At 45.3% G+C, this 21,160-nt stretch overlaps 1 protein-coding gene across 1 annotated transcript in view; it reads right to left on the bottom strand.

Moving 5' to 3' along the window:
* Nucleotides 1-21,160, bottom strand: part of FRRS1L (ferric chelate reductase 1 like) — an 85,764-nt gene that overhangs the window by 17,273 nt on the left and 47,331 nt on the right. The window contains exons 4-5 of the mRNA XM_075316533.1: nucleotides 19,116-19,254; nucleotides 14,256-14,502 (exon numbers count right to left, since the gene is read on the bottom strand). Of these exons, the coding sequence (XP_075172648.1) occupies nucleotides 14,256-14,502; nucleotides 19,116-19,254 (386 nt within the window). The remainder of the gene's footprint in view (nucleotides 1-14,255; nucleotides 14,503-19,115; nucleotides 19,255-21,160) is intronic.

The raw sequence follows: 21,160 nt of genomic DNA, 5'->3' as shown, positions 1-21,160 counted from the left end.
TGACCCGTCATCTCGCTCCAAAGGTTCCGGACCCCGCTTGACATCATCTCGGCTTCCGAACTTGAGCTGCGTCACCCGGACTACCACCAGTGACTCCGTGGTCCCAGGGACTTCTCCGTTATCCTCGTGTACACGGACTGTTCTGCTGTCTATAGTGCTCCAGCTACCGGACCCCTTACCACCATCTAGGAGTTCGGCCCAGTGGATCCACCTCCTGGGTCTGCCCGTCCACCTGGCCCTGACAGAATCCACCACCGAAGGGACAAATGGCTTAAGAAAGGAGGTATGAAATACATTGGGAATACGCAAGGTCTGGGGCAGTTGCAACCGAAAGGCCACCGGGTTGATCACTTCGATGATCTCATAGGGCCCTATAAACTTAGGACCCAACTTAGCAGACGAAACCCTGAGCCTGATATTTCGAGTGGACAGCCACACTTTGTCCCCCACCTGAAAGGGGGGTCCCAGAGAACGGTGTTTGTCCGCTTGGCGTTTCTGGGACTGTTGAGCCGTCACGATACACCGCCGTACCTCCTTCCACACCTCCCCCAGATGCTGAATGATGGAGTTGGCCCCTGGACACCCCGAATCCACTCTAGAGAAGGTCCCGAAGTGAGGGTGAAACCCGTAATTACAGAAGAAGGGAGAAGTTCCCGTAGACTGATGGACTCTGCTATTGAATGCAAACTCCGCAAGGGGAAAAAACGTGCACCAATCCTCCTGCTGAGCAGAAACCAAGCACCGCAGGATTTGCTTAAGGGTCTGATTCATCCTTTCCGTCTGCCCATTGGACTCGGGATGATAGGCGGACGAGAAGGACAACTCAATTCCCAACCGCTTGCACAAGGCCCTCCAAAACCGAGAAATGAATTGTACCCCCGTCAGATACAATATTCAGGGGCAACCCATGTAACCGAACCACCTGGTCAATAAAGTGGTTGGCAAGGGCCGCAGCAGAAGGTAGACCGGAGAGGGGAACAAAATGTGCCTGTTTACTAAAACGATCCACCACCACCCAGATCACAGTTATACCATTTGAGACAGGGAGGTCCGTAATGAAATCCATGGACAAGTGGGTCCATGGTCTTTCAGGAACAGGTAATGGAACCAATTCCCCGGCCGGCCGGTTACGACATACCTTAGCACGGGCACATGTAGCACAGTCAGACACAAACCGAGCAACATCTGAGTGAAGAGACGGCCACCAAAACAATCGAGCAACAGCCCTGCGAGTGGCTGTAACTCCAGGATGGCCACTAAGTACGGACTCATGGAACTCTTGAAGTACTTGTAACCGGAAGTGCAAAGGGACAAACAGTTTAGTGTCTGGAGCGGAAGATGGCGCTGAGGACTGGGCCTCGCTGACCTCAGCCTCTAACTCGGACGACAAGGCAGCGACCACCACCCCTCGTGGAAGAATGGAGGAAGGAGGCTCTGGAGGTGACACCGGGTCCAAACTACGAGACAGTGCATCTGCCCTCACGTTTTTAGACCCCGGCCGAAAAGTAATACAAAAATGAAATCTAGAAAAGAAAAGAGCCCACCTCGCTTGTCGAGGCGTCAATCTCTTGGCGGACTCGATATACGCGAGGTTTTTATGATCAGTGATGACAGTAATACGGTGAACAGCACCCTCCAAAAAATGCCTCCATTCTTCGAATGCCAACTTTACCGCCAATAATTCACGGTTACCCACATCATAGTTCCTCTCAGCCGGAGTGAATTTCTTGGAGAAGAACGCACATGGTCGCAGATTAGTCAGAGTAGCAGGGCCCTGAGAGAGAACAGCTCCCAGCCCCACCTCTGAGGCGTCCACCTCAACAACAAACGGCACCTCGAGGTCAGGCTGTACCAGGACTGGGGCGGACATGAACCGGTCCTTTAACTCAAGAAAGGCCTGGACAGCCGTTTGCGACCAGTTCTGCAGATCCGCCCCTTTCCGTGTAAGGTCAGTCAATGGCTTGGCAATTTGAGAAAACCCCTTAATGAACCTTCGATAATAATTAGCGAAACCCAAAAAGCATTGTAGCGCCTTGATATCCCTGGGTTGCACCCAATCCACGATAGCCTGCACCTTTCCTGGGTCCATTTTAAACCCATCACGAAAAAGAAGTAACCCAAGAAAGGCTATTTCCTGAACAGAGAAAACACATTTTTCAAGCTTGGCAAACAGATGGTTATCACGCAATCTCTGTAATACTGAGCGAACATGCATAATATGCGTATCTCTATCGGCAGAATAAATCAAAATGTCATCGAGATAGATGACCACAAAACGACCAAGAAAATCAGAGAAGATATCGTTGATGAAATTTTGAAACACTGCAGGGGCATTTGTTAGACCAAAAGGCATCACCAAATTCTCGAATAACCCCTCTGACGTCAGAAAGGCCGTTTTCCACTCATCCCCTTCTCTAATACGGATAAGATTATAGGCCCCCCTGAGATCTAGTTTGGTAAACCACCGGGCTTCAGAGAGTTGGTTGTAGAGATCAGGGATGAGTGGAAGCGGATACGTGTTTTTCGCAGTAATTTTGTTTAATTCTCGGAAATCGAGACATGGCCTTAATCCTCCGTCCTTCTTCTTTACAAAAAAGAACCCAGCAGCCACAGGGGAAGAAGAAGGACGGATATGCCCTTTATGTATACTATCAGATATTTATGATTTCATAGCAGCCCTTTCTGGACCCGAGAGGTGATATAAACGGGCCTTGGGCAATTTGGTATTGGGAAGTAAATCAATGGCACAGTCATATGGGCGATGAGGCGGCAAAACCTCGGCCTCTGTTTCCGAGAATACGTCTCCGTAGTCCCTCAGGTATTCCTGAAGACCCTCGGGACTTACGGAGAACACAGGTACAGATTGTAAACACCTTTTATGACAAGCAGGACTCCATTTGACTATGGTACAACACTCCCAATCAATAACGGGATTATGTAACCTTAACCATGGATACCCCAACACTAATCCAGCAGGGAGATTGGCAATTACAAAACAAGAAATAGTTTCAGAATGCAGAGACCCGATCACCAGAGTAAATTTTTCTGTAGCAAACCGAATGAGGTTTTGAGGCAGCGGTGTTTTATCAATTGCCAGGAGTTGAATGGGTCCTTCTAACCTCACTGTCCCTAACTTTAATCTTTGGACCAACTCAGAGTCAATGAAGTTCATAGCGGACCCACAGTCAACAAAGGCAGTAGCAGACCAGACCGACTCCTTGACCCGGAGGTCGACATTTAGATGTATCTTATTGGAGGAGAGCAAAGGTACCTGATAGTCTGGGCAACCTCCTCGACTGTTACCCAGACTTAGAAGTTTCCCGACGACTGTTTAGCGGAGTGGCAAGCCGGGCAGTCTTTCCTCCAGTGTCCATGGTGTCCACAATAGAAGCACAGCTTGAGATCCCGGCGTCTTCTCCTCTCCCTCTCATCTGGACTGATGGCTCCAACTTCCATCTGTTGCATAACCAGCAAAGAAGGTGCCCTAGGTAGAGGGGGCAGAATCTCACGCATGGTTCCCCTTCTTTCCCGTAATCTGCGGTCCATACGAACTGCCTCCGTCATCGCATCATCCAAGGTGCTGGGAGGAGGGTGCAGAGCCAAAGCATCTTTCAGGGAGTCTGAAAGACCTCTCCGGAATTGGCACCTGAGTGCAGAATCATTCCACCGTACCTCAGTGGACCACTGCCGAAACTCAGAACAATATAGCTCAGCAGTGTGGTTTCCCTGAGTGAGACACATGATCCTGTCCTCAGCCACCCGTACACGGTCTGGTTCGTCATATATCACCCCGAGGGAGTCAAAGAAGAGGTCAACCGAATGCCGTTCCGGGGCCGAAGGGAGTAGGGAAAACGCCCAGGTCTGGGGACCCCCTCTAAGTAACGACATGATGATCCCCACCCGCTGGGTCTCATTCCCCGAGGACCGAGGCCGGAGAGTGAAAAGAAGCCTGCAACTCTCCCTAAATGTCCGAAATAGGTTTTTCTCCCCCGAGAATTTATCGGGGAGCATCACCGTGGGTTCGGGGGAGGTCAGTTGGACATCAGTGGGACTATGCTTCCTACGGTTTGTGAGGTAACTGCCACCGAGGTGGCCCTCGCAGAAGCAGAAACCTCACTCTGCAGAATGTTGTGTGAAGCTACCAGGGTGCGATGCTCTGCAGCCAAATCCTGTACCAGCTGCGTAAGGTTGGCTATTTGCTCGCACAAAGTACTGAGTGGATCCATTACAGTCTGTTATCCTGCAAAGTTGGATCCCACTACCAAGAATTAAATGGCTTTTTTATTTTTTTTCTCCTATGGGAGATAAAGCCAATTGGGGCCGGCTATTCTGTAATGCTGCCACCAGGGGGAGCCAGAGCTCTGCAGCAGACGACACTGCACAGAGCAATGAGAACCAGGAAGGAAATGCACAGCGTTCTCATGCACTGCCTAATCAGCACAGCTGAGAGGCAGAACTGCAGGGTATGTGAGGAATAGTCAGACAGGCTGGGTCAAACACCGTACGGGCAGAAGCAGGACCGGAGGAGCGAGCAGAAGCAGAGTCAAAGTCAGGCTAAGGTCAGTACCGGAGGAAGCAACCGAGTGGGGAATAGGAGGGGGGACACAGGACAGGAGGGACGACCAGGGGACAGAACACAGACAAGGGCACGGGGGCACAGGAACAGCCAGATCAGGATATCACTCACAGGACCAGCAATCACAGGCAAAGCAGAGCTAAGCTTATAGCCGGCGCTGGTTCACTGGAAGTGTCAGCTTTTAAGGCATCCAGGGGCCGGAAGTGAGGCCCGAGAGAAGGCTCCGCCCCCTAGCCATGTGGATAGGGAGGCGAATCATGACAGTATGATTTGGTAAGATTTTTTTTGCAAATTATGGTGGAAAATAACAATTTGGTCAATAATAAAAGTTCATCTCAACATTTTGTTATATACCCTTTGTTGGCAATGACAGAGGTCAAACGTTTTCTGTAAGTCTTCCTAAAGTTTGCACACCCTGTTGGTGGTATATTGGCCCATTCCTCCATGCAGATGTTCTCTAGAGCAGTGATGTTTCGGGCCTGTTGCTGGGCAACACAGACTCTCAACTCCCTCCAAAGGTTTTCAATGGGGTTGAGATCTGGAGACTGGATAGGCCCCATTAATTCTTTCATGTATATAGATCAGTTATCCTGGTCCCTTTGTAGAGAAACAGCCCCAAAGCATGATATTGCCACCCCCATGCTGCACAGTAGGTATGGCATCTTTGGATGCAACTCAGCATTCTGTCTCCTCCAAACACGACGAGTTGTGTTTCTATCAAACAGTGCTATTTTGTTTTTATCAGACCACATGGCATTTTCCCAATACTCTTCTGGATAATCCAAATGCTCTCTAGCAAACTTCAGACTAGCCCGGACATGTACTGGCTTAAGCAGGGGAACACGCCTGGCACTGCAGGATATGAGTCCCTGGTAGTAGTCTTTGTTACAGTGGTCCCAGCTCTATGCAGATCATTTACTAGGTCCCCCTGTGTAGTTTTGGCATTTTTGCTCACCGTTCTTGTGATCATTTTAACCCCACGGGCTGAGATTTTGCATGGAGCCCCAGATCGAGGGAGATTATCAGTGGTATTGTATGTCCTCCGTTTTTTTATTATTGCTCCAACAGTTTATTTCATCACACCAAGCTGCTTGCCTATTGCAGATTCAGTCTTCCCAGCTTGGTGCAGGGCTACAATTTTGTTTCTGGTGTCCTTCGACAGCAATTTGGTCTTCACCATAGTGGAGTTTGGAGTGTGACTATTTGAGGTTGTGGACAGGTGTCTTTTATACTGATAACAAGTTCAAACAGGTGCCATTACTACAGGTAATGAGTGGAGGACAGAAGAGCCTCTTAAAGAAGAAGTTTCACGTCTGTGAGGGCCAGAAATCTTGCATGTTTTTAGATGACTAAATACTTATTTTCCACCATAATTTGTAAAAAAAAATCTTGCCAAATCAGATGCGGTGATTTTCTGGATTTGTTTTCTCATTTTGTCTCTCATAGTTGTAATCTACCTATGATGTCAATGATGATGATGGCCTCTTGCACAATTGGTGGCTAACTAAATATTTTTTTTTCTCACTGTATACAAGAATGCAGGACATAGATACCAGGATGGGTTACATATATACCTTGAAGGGGCTCAGGATGGTGGACATTAGTACACATCTGGGGAGACATTACACCTATTATAGTGTCAGCAGCAGATTCCCCCCATAACAGTGCGTCATGACCACATTTTTTGCTTTAATTTTTGTTAAATATTTTCCTCCTCTAAAACCTAGGTACGTCTTATTATCTGATGCATCTTATAATCTGAAAAATATGGTTTGTATTTTTTGTTATTTTTTAATTTTTAATGAGCTGTATTGCTGCAGTAAAGTATTGCTACATATAGCAAAAATCACAGTCTCCTACAGTATCCTATGAACACCAGCCACAGGCTGGTTTTCATAGGAATACTGCTATGACAGGCACAGGGGTCTTAAGCAAACACCTGGCTGTCATGACAACCCATCCGCGTCTTGCGATCGCGTTGCAGGAGTGCCGATGAGGGGTTAAAACAGCGTGCCAGGACTGACAACCACATTTAACTGGTCAACAGTTGCAGGTAGAGCCCTGCTCCACCTGCGGCTGTTAGAGGCAGATGATGGCTGAATATCACAACCATCATCTGCTGGGAAAGATGTTGGCTCAGCTTGCGAGCCTGCATCAAAGGCAGGGAGCTGACATATGATGTACATAGTAAGTCGTTACAGGGTTAATAGTGTGGGTATCATTACATTTAACATTAATAAACACATTACATGTAGCTCAAAAGGGATTATGTATTATATAGAATACCCCTGTAATAGGTACTATATGACAACTATCTAAATAAACAATTGTGGAACATATATGAAATAATAAATAAATTTGAGGGACATCCTCTATTTATTTGCATTCTGCAAATAAACATAAAGTACAGATTGAGGGTTCATCCTTTTGGGGTATTCAAATTGTGAGTAAAAAAAATCAGCATGGTGGTGACTATATAAAACAAATGTCACATAGATATTTTTTTAAATGGACACTCTTGTTTTCAAAGGCTTGAACAATGAGATGGAAATGTGTGCCTCTAAATAAAAGATTCCAGTCTACACTGAACAAAAATTTAAACACAACACTTGTTTTTGCTCCCATTTTTTATTAGCTGTACTCAAAGATGTAAGACTTTTACTATGGACACAAAAGATCTTTTTCTCTCAAAAATTGTTCAGAAATTTGTCTAAATCTATTTGCCGGAGTCATACTTGATTATACTTGACTATAGGCTGCTTTACACGCTGCGACATCGCTAATGATATATCATCGGGGTCACGGTGTTTGTGACACACATCCGGAGTCGTTAGCGACATCGCAGCGTGTGACAGCTAGGAGCGATGATCAACGATCACAAAAACATCAAAAATCGTTGATCGTTGACACGTCACTCTTTTTCATAATATCGTTGGTGGTGCATGCCGCTGGTTGTTCGTCGTTCCTGCGGCATCACACATCGCTATGTGTGACACCGCAGGAACGACGAACATCTCCTTACCTGCGTCCACCGGCAATAAGGAAGGAAGGATGTGGGCAGGATATTCCGCCCGCTCATCTCCTCCCCTCCATTTCTATTGGACGGCTGCCATGTGACGTCGCTGTGACGCCGCACGAACTGCCCCCTTAGAAAGGAGGCGATTCGCCGGCCACAGCGACGTTGCAGCAAAGGTCAGTCTGTGTGATGGGTGTAAGCGATGTTGTGTGCCACGGGCAGCGATTTGCCCATGTCGCAGAACCGACGGGGGCGGGTACGCTCGATAGCGATATCGCAGCGTGTAAAGTGCCCTTATGACTAGAGATAAGGCACCCCCTGGCGTTCGAGTTCGGTTCGTCGAACGGAGGCCCCGTTCGACAAACCGTTCGACGAACCACTCGAACCCCATTGAAAACAATGGCAGGCAAACACAAACACTTAAAAACACATAGAAAACACCTTCAAAGGTGTCCAAAAGGTGACAACTCCCAAGACACCACAAACACATGGGAAAGTGACAAGGACATATACTCATGCAAAAACGAAAGAGCTGGACGAGTAAAAAGAGGAGGAGACACAGATGTCATGCCCTTCTAAAATTATGTAAAACACAGCAAGGGGACTGCAAGCAGAATATCCCTTTTTTCCAAAAACTGGGCCACACACACCACTTCAGTGGCATCACTTGTGCCCCAGTTGCAAACTGGAGATGTTGATTACCATCAAGCACATTCAAAAATACGCCAGCCTTAACTGTCCCCAGGATGACACCGGGCTAGGTAGCAAAGTCCTTGCTGAACCATGACTTGTTCATCTTGGCTCATTGTTAAAAACACAGCAAGGGGACTCCAAGCAGAGTCTCCCTTTTTTCCAAAAATTGGGCCCCACAGACACCACTTCAGTGGCATCAGTTGTCCCCCAGTTGCAAACTTGACAGGTTGATTTGCATCAAGGACATTCCAAAATCCGCCAGCCTTTACTCTCCCCAGGATGACACAGGGGTAGTAAAGTCCTTGCGGATCTATGACTTGTTCATCTTGATGAATGTTAGTCTGTCCACATTGTCACTGGACAGATGCGTGCGCTTATCTGTCAGCACACACCCAGCAGCACTGAAAACACGTTCAGAGACAATGCTGGCTGCGGGACACGACAAGCTCTCCAAGGCGTAAGTGGCGAGCTCAGGCCATTTTTCAAGATTTGAAGCCCAAAATGAGCAAGGCTCCAGTTGCCAAGTCATGGCATCGATGTTCATTTGGAGATACTCCTGTATCATCCTCTCCAGCCATTGACAATGTGTTAGACTTCTTGTCTCTTGTGGCCTTGCATTGGATGGTCTAAAAAAATTATGAAACGATTCCATAAAATTGCTGTTACCAGCACCAGATACGGTGTTGCTGGTACGGTTTGACTGATAATGATGAGACAGTCCCATGTTTGTCAAGTTACAACTGGGAGATTCACTCTGTGCACCACTGGTGTTTGGTGGAAAAGCCGAGCTAAGATTGCGCAACAGCTTCTGCTGATACTCCTGCATACGTGCGTCCCTTTCTATGGCTGGAATTATTTCGCCAAATTTGGACTTGTTCCGGGGATGTAAGAGTGTGGCAACCCAGTAGTCCTCATTACTTCTAATTCGGACAATCCGAGGGTCATATTGTAGGTAGTGCAGCAAGAAGGCGGTCATGTGTCTTGTGCATCCCTGCGGACCGAGTCCTTGCTGTGTTTGTGGCGGCGAGGTGATAACCGTGCTTCCTTCCTCTGACATCTCCCCCCAACCTCGAACAACCGAAATTTGACCAAGGTCTCCCTCATCTGCTGAGTCTTCCATGCCCATCGCCAGTTCGTCCTCCATTTCTTCCTGGGCTCCTGCACCTTCCTCAACAGTTTGGCTGCTACCATGCGCCCTTGTTAATCCCTCTCCCCCACCGTCCCATTCCTACCGCCTTGGTGATGCAGAACGTCTGGACTTTGCAGATCTTGGTAGCCCTTCCGCCTATGAATCCTCCTGTACTGCCTCCTCTTCCTCTTGTTCCACCCCCTGATTCCGAATAGTGTTTAGAGTGTGTCCCAGCATGTAAATGACTGGAATTGTCATGCCGATAATGGCATTGACAGCGCTAAACATATTCGTCGCCATGTCGAAACTGTGCAGAAGGGTGCATAGGTCCTTGATCTGAGACCACTCCATCAGCGTGATCTGCCCCACCTCTGCATCTCGTTGGCCCAGGCTATATGTCATAACGTATTGCACCAGGGCTCGTCGGTGCTGCCACAGTCGCTGCAACATGTGGAGAGTCGAATTCCAGCATGTCGGCACATCGCATTTCAGGCAATGAACCGGCAGGCCGAAAGACTTCTGGAGCGATGCAAGTCGGTCAGCTGCGCCGGTTGAACGGCGGAAGTGAACAGAGAGTGACCGTGCCCTGTGCAGAAGCCCATCTAGGCCGGGATAGTGGGTTAAAAATTGCTGGACAACAAGGTTCAACACGTGAGCAATACAAGGCACGTGTGTCACCTTGCCCCGGCGTAGGGCCGCACCCAGATTTGCAGCATTGTCGCACACGGCCTTCCCTGGCTGCAGGTTGAGTGGAGACAACCATTTACTAAACTCGCTCTCCAGAGCTGACCACAACTCCTTAGCTATGTGACTCTTATTTCCCAGACATTTCAACGTAAAGACTGCCTGATGCCGTTGAGCTCTGCTGCCAGCATAGTAAGGAGGTGTGCGGGATTCCTTGTGCGCAGTTAAAACGCGGGTGGCCTGACCAGGCAGGCTTGGGGCGGAGGTGGAGGACCCAGACGAGGTTGAGGAAGCAGAAGCAGTGGAGGAACTTCCACATACATAGGATTGACGCACACGTCGTGGGGATGGCAAGACTTGTACAGCAGACCCTTCTCCATCTCGCACCATAGTTACCCAGTGCCCAGTCAGCGACATATAACGCCCCTGTCCATGCTTACTGGTCCAAGTATCGGTGGTGAAATGCACCCTGTCACACACAGAGTTTCTCAAGGAAGCGGTGATGTTGTGTGCGACATGCTGGTGTAGCGCAGGCACACCTTTCTTGGAGAAGTAGTTGCGACTGGGCATCTGGTACTGGGGCACTGCGACGGATAAAAGGTCTCGAAAATCCTCTGCGTCCACCAGGCATAAAGGCAGCATTTCTGTAGCCAACAGCTTGCAGAGGGTGAAAGTCAACCTCTTAGCTTTGTCATGGCTCGGAGGAAATGGCCTTTTAATTATCCACATCTGAGGGACCGAGATCTGGCTGCTGTGCGGAGACGGTGTGGAGTAGGGTATCCCTGGAAAACTGCTGGTCTGTGAGGAAAGTGCAGGGGGAGACATGATATTGCCTTCATCCAAAGTTGGTGCTCTCGATGTCTGAGAGAGTTCTACAACAGCACCTGTTTCCCCTCCCAAAACAACTGATGATGACCTGCCAAGCAAACTGCCTGTTGCGGTTAAAGAGGTGGAAGGTCTGCGTAGAAAAACATGTGTGACAGCTGTCCCTACAGTCATAGAGGATGAAGAGCGCGCGGATGCAGTTGAAGGGGCAAACGGTTGTTGGCCCGCTCCGCTAGGCCGCATTGTAGCACAGTGAGCTTCCCACTGGGACTTATGCTTGTTATTCATGTGACGGTTCATGGACAAAGTGGTCAAACTAGTGAGCTTTTGGCCTCTACTTACAGATTGGCGACAAAGCCTACAGATCACATGAGTTGGGTGATCCTTTGCGATGTCAAAAAAGGACCAGGCAATGCAACTATTAGAGCCCATGCGACCTGCAGAGCCATCCCGACTTGTGCTCAGAGGCAAAGTTGTGGCTGAGGATGCAGTTGTTGACGTGCTTCCAGTACTCCGTTTTTGTCCAGGAAGGCGAAAGCTCACCTCGTCGTCAGTCTCATCCTCCTCCACCGCCTCTGCTGACCTCCTCGAGTGCCTGACTGTGGGTTGACAGTAAGTGGGATCTAGAACTTCATCATCAACCATTGTATTTGCACTCCCCTCGCCCTCAGACCTAACCTCTTCCTTCCCTGACTGAATAGTTAAGTTGTCATTCCAATCTGGTCTCTGAGTCTCATCGTCATCAGTATGTTCCTCATTGTCTCCACCAAGAGGTGTTACAGTTTGTGAATGAGGGTCTACATTATGCTCAGAAACTTGGTCATCAGGGCCTGAATCAGACTCACAAAGCTTCTGGGCATCACTGCAGACCATTTCCTGGTCTGTACTCACTGTAGCTTGGGAGCAGACCTCTGATTCCCAGCCTATAGTGTGACTGAACAGCTCTGCAGAGTCACCCATCTCTGTTACACCATACTCTGCAGGGCGGGTGGAGACTTGAGAGCTGGGAGAAAGCAAGTGCGATTGGGGTGACAACTCAGAGGACTGTTGTTTTTTGGATGTTGAAGTTGAGGTGGAGGAGAGGCCACTTGTTGGAGCACTTGAGATCCATTCAAGCATGTTTTTTTTTTGTGCATCATCTACCTTTGTTACAGTAGTTCGGTTCCGTAAAAAAGGGAGCACATTGGGTTGTCCACGGAAAGTAGTAGACTTCTTACTTTTTCTTGAAGATGGCCTTTCTTCAGCAGATGTTACTGTAGCTTTACCACCTCCCCCACGGACACAAACTTTTTTTTCCCTTTCCAACACGCCCGTTCCCCTTTCCACCAGCATCTGTCCTTTTGCCACTCATTTTGTTTGTGACCAGATTGGACACTTACAATGTCGTAGCAAAAATGGAGAGGTGGTGTACAATAGAGAGGTTGTCTAGCTTTATTGACAGCTGAAGAACCAACACTGACTATCCCTGACAATGCAACTATGGCCCTAAAACTGGCAGCACTGTTTGCTATAAAAATTGCGTAGCAAAAATGGGCAGGAGTGTAGAATGCAGAGGTGGTGTACCTTGCTTGGCACCAGAGCAACACAAAGTTAGTATCCCAGACACTTTTAGTATGCCATTAAGTGTCAGCACTGTTTGCTATAAAAATTGTGTAGCAAAAATGGGAAAGTGTGTACAATGCAGAGGTGGTGTACCTTGCGGGGCACCAGAGGAACACTAAGTTAGTATCCCAGACACTTTTAGTATGCCACTAAGTGTCAGCACTGTTTGCTATAAAAATTGCGTAGCAAAAATGGGCAGGTGTGTAGAATGCAGAGGTGCTGTAGGTAGCAGGACAGCAAAGGAAGCCATTAATTTCTATGGGGTTCGCGAGACACAGTTGAAACTAGAAAGACATACTTTGTACTTCATAAATCTATCCAAAATTTATCCATTTTTAACTGGTCAATGGAAAAAAAGTCTAGAGAGACTCTCTGCTTCAGTGAAAAAAAAAAAAGGATGCAAAAAATACCGATGCAAATTAGGATGCCATTCATGGAAAAGAAAATTGGTTACTTCTTCTCAGACGTTTCTATCCCTGCCAATGAAAAAATGCAGCAAGGAATTGCCTGAGCTGATGTAGCCAGACGCTGTTATCTAAAGCCCAGCACAGTGTTGACACGCTGAAAAGGGCTGAAATTACAAGTAGTCCCTAATCCCTAAAGCGCTGTGTAGATTACAATGTATGTCTATAGCGCACACAGCAGCAGCAGTAGTAAGAGCAGTGACTGTCACCCACCCACAGCAGAGAGATAATGGCGGCAACGGGGAAAATGGCCGGATCTTATAGGGCAAGGACATGTGACATGCACAGCCTATGACACATGCCCTTGCTTGTCTGGCAAAAATCCACTTTGCTGTGTGTGTGTCTGTGATTTGCTGACAGGCTGCCCCCCTTCATTGTACACGTGGTTAGAAAAAAACAAAAAAAAAACGGCGATCGGCATTCTTTCAGCACTCAGCAGCAGCACTGATCTAAACCCCGTCCTCCCCTGCACACTATACGCTGCGTTTTGATAATATCATGATTCACAGTGACTTGTACTAATACAGTGAGAAGCCAGCTAGTAACTAGCTACGCTTTTTGTTGATCGAACCGTTCTCGAACTATCGAACTTTTACCAAATTGTTCGAGTTCGTCGAACGACTCGAACACCCCCCAAAATCACTCGAACATGAAATTGGCGAACCTCGAACATCGCTCATCTCTACTTATGACTCACGCGAGAATCGAGCTCCATCACCTGGCATGGCCTGACGCTCTCTGTTCGCGAACATGAAATTGGCGAACCTCGAACATCGCTCATCTCTACTTATGACTCACGCGAGAATCGAGCTCCATCACCTGGCATGGCCTGACGCTCTCTGTTCGCGAGCATGCAGTTGATATATTTTAATTCAGCTGCACACTGCTGTCTGGAGAGTGGCAGGCCATGTGGAGTGATGCGACTCGATTCTCGCGCGAGTCGCATGCGAGTGTGACTCCAGCTTTAGTAAACACTTCTACTTTGCCAAGATAATCCATCCACCTAACAGGTGTGGCATATCAAGATGCTGATTAGACAGCATGATTGTTGCACAGATGTGCCTTACTTCAACTACTGGCCAAATTTTATATATTTTATGTATTGCAGCTTGTAACTACCCTTTATGGAGTAGGCACAGTTCCTCAGCTCATGCCATACATGTGCACCTGGCAGTGATGTAGGGTACACAAAAGGCTCAACAAGGAATGTAAATCATAAACATAAATCTAAGTTAAACTTCAGTAAAAAATGAATATGTTTCTCACCTTGAATTGCAGGGCCCCAGGCAAACAGATAATACCAGCTTAGGTGCAGATCAACTATCGTCTCATCTCTGGGAACATAGACAGGACGTTTGAAGCGGCAAGTTACACGATTGTTTTCAAATACGCCCTCTTCATCTCTAGCTGGATTCCTCTGGATCTCTTTAGCCCACTGACCAACATTATAAAAGTGCTGTATGCGGACTCTTCCATTATCATCATGGACGCAGGCCATGACGTCGTCCCCACCCTACAACACAAGCCATTAATCAGCTATCATAATTACAAATATAACAATGTACATAACTCAAAGGATATAATGATATCAACAAATAAATCTCCAGTAATACATGACAAATTATCCAATGTAACTATATACTGTATCAATTCCCTGTGGCTTTCAACATCTCATTCAATCAGCGCTTTCAATGTTAAAAATTGGGGCCATGAAAATTAAAATCTGTCCTGTTTACGTGATTGGCACACATGTGCTTGGCTCATCCTAGTAAGGCTACATTCATACATCCGTCTAACATGTCCTAATGCTGTCTGTTTTTTTCTTCGAACAGCACACTGATCCATTGAGTTTCATTGATCCATACATACCGGTACATCAGTTTTAAAAAAGGATCCGTGACTCTGGACTGTGAAAATTGGCCATTAATGTCTATGGGTTTCGCGAGACACAGATGAAACTAGAAAGACATACTTTGTACTTCATAAATCTATCCAAAATTCATCCATTTTTAACTGGTCAATGGAAAAAAAAGTCTAGACAGACTCTCTGCTTCAGTGAAAAAAAAGGGATGCAAAAAATACCGATGCAAATTAGGATGCCATTCATGGAAAAGAAAATTGGTTACTTCTTCTCAGACGGTACCACAAACACAGATATTGTGAATCTAGCTTTAGGGTGTGTTCACATGTTAGAATAAAATTTGGATTTGGATTTTCGCAGTATGAGACTAAAGCTTCTGCTACGGAACTACAAATCCGAATACAAACCCTAAAGCCGACCCTGGGGTTTCTGATGTTTCTGATGTGGTTTTGCAGTTTGAAGTGCTTCAGATTCACAAAATGATTTCTTAGCTTCTCCATTTGGAATCTGCTCAAAATAAGTAACATTCTTATTTCAACTGCCAGTTTTGTAATTATGTACTGACACCATAGATCTGAGTGAAACATTACTATGAGATGAATGCCATGGGATTTGACCGATATCTGCTCATCCTCACAGTACAGTTTTGCAGAGCTCCGCTTTGTAACAAGCTAGGACATATTTGCATCCCTTGGGAGGAAACAATGAAATTTCTTATTGAACAATATATCAGAATACAGCTCCAACATTTCTATTTGGATAGAAATTCAGCACATCATCCTGACTATTAACAACTATGTCATTTAGAGATTATACCAACAATTCTCTTTTTGAAATACAAAAGCAATTCTATCTTGAGACCAGTTATTAGTCAAATAACTGCACAAAATATGTTAACCTTTTTCTATCCAATAAAATTTCCTGTTCTGCCCATTGAAATCCTATTATGGCTTTTAACACCCAACCCTACAAACCCTCCCACACTCCTATATCCCAACTAAACAACACCCGGTGACAAAATTGCAAAAACAGTCTTATCTACAACATTGTAAAAGCAGGCAATTAAAGATCATGTCACTAGCCAGATCATTAGAGACAACAGAAGGACATTTTATCCATTCATCCCATTGTTTTAAAAAATTTGGAATGGATTCCCTTTTAATATACAGTTTATTCTTTTTGCCATTAAAATTATGTATTTAAAACATGTAATTATCTCATCTGTACCGGGTGGGTTACCTGCCCACCAGTGTTTAGCAATCATTTTCCTGGTCTGGTACAATATTTTGGAGATTGCAAGTTGTACAGGGGCAGAGCCGACTTCCTCTCCCACAACTTACAAAACACATAATTTTGGGCTCAGGTATAAAGTAACGTTAAACACTTTCTCTATTAATTTACATTGCTCCAAAGATCACTTTGTGGAACAGGTCTGTACCTTCCCTCCTGCACATCGGACAATTGTCATCTGCTCTAAGTTTAAGTTTAAATAAGGATTTTGGGGTTCTGTAGAACCTATGAACCAGAAACAGTTGAAACCTTCTCTCTGTCGTGTTAATCGAGACCGCTTTTATAGATTCTAGAATATTTTCCCATTCATCAGTGGCAATGGGTCCGACGTCTCTTTCCCACTCTAACCTTATGTTAGCTATAAGGTCCCCCAAAATACTTAACAGTAAAGAATAGTACATTAAGAAAATAATCCCCTTTGATGCATTAGCCTGTTTAGAAGTATTTGAATTCTGAAGGTTGAAGTCCTCTTTCAGTTGGTCAAATAAATTAAATTGTCTATTCAAAAACAGCTGATTTAATGTATCGCAAGCTCAATCTCTTCCATTCCCCAAAAGCTGCAAGATCCATTTCCTCAGCTGAGCCATCCTTCTCCTCTTCCATTGCTAGGAGAGTATCACAATCCCATACCATGCGTATTTGGTGGCTTAACAGAGGTATCACACAGCCTTTTGTAGCGGGAATGGAGTTTATGCGCATATTTGCCCAAATTGGCTACAATCTTTTCTGGAAATGCTCTTAGCCTTCTTCCACCAGATAAGCCAGCACCATCCTGGGGGCCCATCATTTACAAACCATCCTCTTTCTCTTGCTTTTTAGTGCAGGTCATGCTGCTCTTGTGCTGTTAACAGGGACGTGTGGTTCCAGATACACCGTGCACTGCATACCACCACGGAGGTCCTTTAATAGCAGTGCAGGATTTCAGTGCACACCACTTATTCCTGGAGCAACGCCGGGTGCTTATCCCAGGGGTTCAGCACTGGGTGCTTAGCACAGGCTCCCAGCGCCGGGCACTAGGACCCAGGGGAGCTCCTCACCTCACGCTCTCTGCACGCGCGGACTGCAGCTCCTGCCTCCGTCGAGCACTGCCGTGTCTCCAACTCTAAGATCATGGTCGTGGCTCACTGTGCTCCAGGTTAGCGCCACTGTGCAGTTTGGTGTGGGTATTCTCTCCCCCATCCACTCGGTGTCGTTCCACAGAGAAGTGAGCCCCCCAAGATAGCAGCCGGCAGCTCAGAAAGGTTTTCGGCATTCCTCTGCCGTCTTTTCAGTGATTCCATTGCACCGGGAACCCCACCAGGATTTGGAGGTACAATTTGGGGGAGTTGTGTGGGCTCTCTTGCGGGATATTTAATCAGGATACAAGAAGCTCTTGTCAAATGCTGCCACTCAGCTCCAGAGCATAGCCACACCCTTGAAAGGTTCTCGTTAATTATGCCCATTAGTAAAATAGCTTTAAATATATTAAAAAGCCAAATCCCTCTGAAGATTCATTCAGACGTCCATATTGCAGATAAGTGTTGTATTGTTTTTTTTCATGGATAAAACAAGCACTCATTCTAGTCTATGGTGCTATTCATATATCTGTGTGTTTCCACGGACTGTGTGTCCATGCAAAACCTTAAAAGAAACAGCATATGCAGCAGTTTCATCTTGTTTTTTTTTCTATATTTATTTTTTTATTTTGCTTTTTTCTGCAGCTTTTTTGTCTCCTTTTTGTATGTCACGCTTTAAATAAATCTGTTTTGTTTTTGATTTCTTTTAGTGCGTTTCCACTGTGAAAATGCAAAAAAACGGATATATGCATTTTTTACCTGTGGATTTTTCTCACCTCATTCATGTTGTTGGTGGCAAATCCCAAAATAAAAAGCATATTTACAGCAAGGATTTCAAAAACACACAGATCAGTACACTGTTTAAAAAAGAAACTTGGTATGAGATTGTTATAAATCCAATTCACTTTGCTGGAACTGTAAGATGCTGCGAAAATACACAATGGAAAATATGAACCAAATACTCTTTGTGAGAATGCAGCCTAATGCGGGCGACACACGAGATGATCTATCGTGCGATATGTCGTCGGGGTCACGGTTTTCGTGACACACATCCGACATCGTTTACGACGTCGTCCCATGTGACACCTACGAGCGACGCAAAATGTTAGCAAATCGTGTATCGTTGACACATCGTTTATTTTTAAAAATAGTTTATTTTTCTTTGCACCGGTTGTTCATCGTACCCGGGGCAGCACACATCGCTCCGTGTAACACCCTGGGAACGATGAACACAGCTTACCTGCGTCCCGCGGCTCCCGCTTCTATTGGCCGGCCGCTGTGTGACGTCGCTGTGACGCCGAACGTCCCACCCCCTTCAGGAAGTGGATGTTCACTGCCCACAGCGACGTCGCTCAGCAGGTCAGTACGTGTGACGGCGGTTTAACGACTTTGTGCGCCACGGGCAACTAATTGCCCATGACGCACAAACGACAGGGGCGGGTACGATCGCTCGTAGATTGGACCGTGTGACGCCCGCATAAGGCTATGTGCGCACGCTGCGTCTTTGTGGTGACCACAAAGATACACATTTTTGGTCCCAAGAAAACACTCCCTCGGTATGCATTCTACAGCGTTTTTTTACAGCGTTTTTTCCCCAGTGCGTTTTTTAAGTCAAATCTATTGACTGGAAGGGCTCAAAAACGCTGGCAAAAACTCAGAAAGAATCGATATGCTGCATCTTTGTGGTCAACACAAAGACGCAACCAAAAAAAGCTGCAACGTGCGGACAGCAAAAATGAAATCTCATAGACTTTGCTACGACTACAGAGAAAAACTTTAGAGGAATGGAGTGATCTGACTGTTGTTTCCAATCAGTAGCACTGACCTCTAGTGTTTTCTTCAATAAAGTTATCCACTTCTCCATCCTAGGGAACTTATATAATGTTACAATGGCTTGTATTCTTACGTGTTTTAATTTACCATTTTTTTGTCAGAAGAAAACCCGACAGCTACCCATCCGTCAGTGTCCGCACTCAGCTCGAACTCAACATCTGCTCCAATACGACGATAGCTTAGAAAGTAATCACAAGTCTCTGCATTACACCCAGGTTTTCCATACCTACAAGTAAAACAAAAAGTGTAAAGTACTGTAGATGAAAGACTTCAATTATTGCCTCTGAAAGATTAAGGCTATGTTCACACTCAGCCCTTTTGTTGCATTTCTCTATAGCCAGAACCTGCTGTCTTGGCAGAAAAAACACTGTTTACAATGCCCGTTTTGCAGCATTTCACAGTTTTCTAGGAACAAATGACATGTGTGCTTTGTGTACAATACATGTTTAAAAAAGATAGTTTTCTTCACCAAAATGCCATTGCTTTTTTTTGAAGCATTTTTATAATTTTCTCATTACACTATATGGATGAAAATTCTACAAAAAAACTGAAAGAATTCATAGGCTGCAGATTTCCAAAACACTGCAATTCTCAAACTCCGTGAGAAAAAGAAAAACAAGCATAAGCATGACATATCAGAAATCTCAAAGCTTTTGCTGGTACTGTAAAAAGCTTTTAATTTGCATTATAAAAATGCAGCAAAATATTTTTGCAAAAATGCTGCATGTTCACATGCATTTTTGCTACATTTTTTTCTGCAGCCAAAAAGTGCTCTTCTGGCAGTAAAAATGCCTGCTTTTTGCTGTGTTTTCCTGGAGTTTTTGGAGTGTGCTTTATCTATAGACTATGTAGCTTTATTCACAAAACTGATAAGAAAAACACAGCAAAACATTGTTTACGTTTTTTTTCCCTTTCTCACTGCCTTCAATGGGTGATAAAACACTGCAAAAACACTGAAAGAATAGACATGCTGCAGATTTCAAAACATTGCAGGTCTTAAATATAGTCAGGAAAAAAGGCAAATGTGTGCATGAGATTTCTGTATCTCACAGCTTTAAAAAGCAATAGCAACTTTTCATTGGCATAAATAAGCGCAGCATGTGAACATAACCGTAACATTCTTTGTTCATAGAGCAATAGTACAAGTGAAGATCGGACACTTTGTAATACATTTATCCCAGAAATCGGCTACTTTTTCCTCAGGGACTGACATTTCACTCTCAATTCACTGGTAAAAGTTAGGCTGTGCGCAGGTTATGTGCGCACGCTGCGTTTTTTTGACGCTGCGTTTTTGGCTGCTAAAAACGCACAAAAACGCACCCGCGTCGAAAAAACGCGTCAAAAAACGCATGCATTTTTACCGCGATTTGGTGTGTTTTTGGCTGCGTTTTGCTGCGTTTTTGATCTCTGTGTTTTGCTGCGTTTTTCCAATGCATTGCATGGGCGGAAGACGCAGAAAAACGCAGGAAAGAATTGACATGTCCATTTTTTTTTTAAGCTCAAAAACGCAGATTAAAAAAACTGTTGTGTGCGGACAGCAAAAATGGGGAAGCAAAGTCATGCAATTTTGAGGCCAAAAACGTACCCGAAAAATGTGCAAAAACGCCGCGAAAAACGCACTGTGCGCACATAGCCTCATAATGTTTTATTTTTACATTGACGTAGCTGTAATTGGGCTTGTATTCGTTTGACGTACTGTAAAATCGTAAAAAAAATCCAAGTGGGGTAAAATTGTAATTAACAAACAAACAAAGAAACACAATTCCACCATTGTTTCTTGGGTTTTCATTTTGTGGCATCTATTATGCAGTAATGACCTGGTAACCATGAAGATTAGTACAATAACAGACACCAAATATTAACAGGGTTTTTTTTTATATATTTTAGGAAGTTAAAATAATTCAGAACCTTATAAAAAGAAAATATTTTTCTTAGTGTTGGCAGTTTCTGAGAGTTGAAACTTTTTACTTTTCCCTTTACTTAACCCTTTCCCTTTACTTTACTTTTGATGGAGCTGTGGTTTATGCAATTACCTTCAGTTTTAATTGATACCCTTATGGGGCGCATACACATTTTTTTAGCAAAAAATAGAAATTCTGGCATTTGAATAGCTTTTTTCTTTTTGGAACTTA

This window comes from Anomaloglossus baeobatrachus, chromosome 6, assembly GCF_048569485.1.
Source record: "Anomaloglossus baeobatrachus isolate aAnoBae1 chromosome 6, aAnoBae1.hap1, whole genome shotgun sequence".
Taxonomy (NCBI): domain Eukaryota; kingdom Metazoa; phylum Chordata; class Amphibia; order Anura; family Aromobatidae; genus Anomaloglossus; species Anomaloglossus baeobatrachus.
Note: the sequence above shows the minus strand (reverse complement) of the source record. Positions and strands in the feature narration are given on the sequence as shown.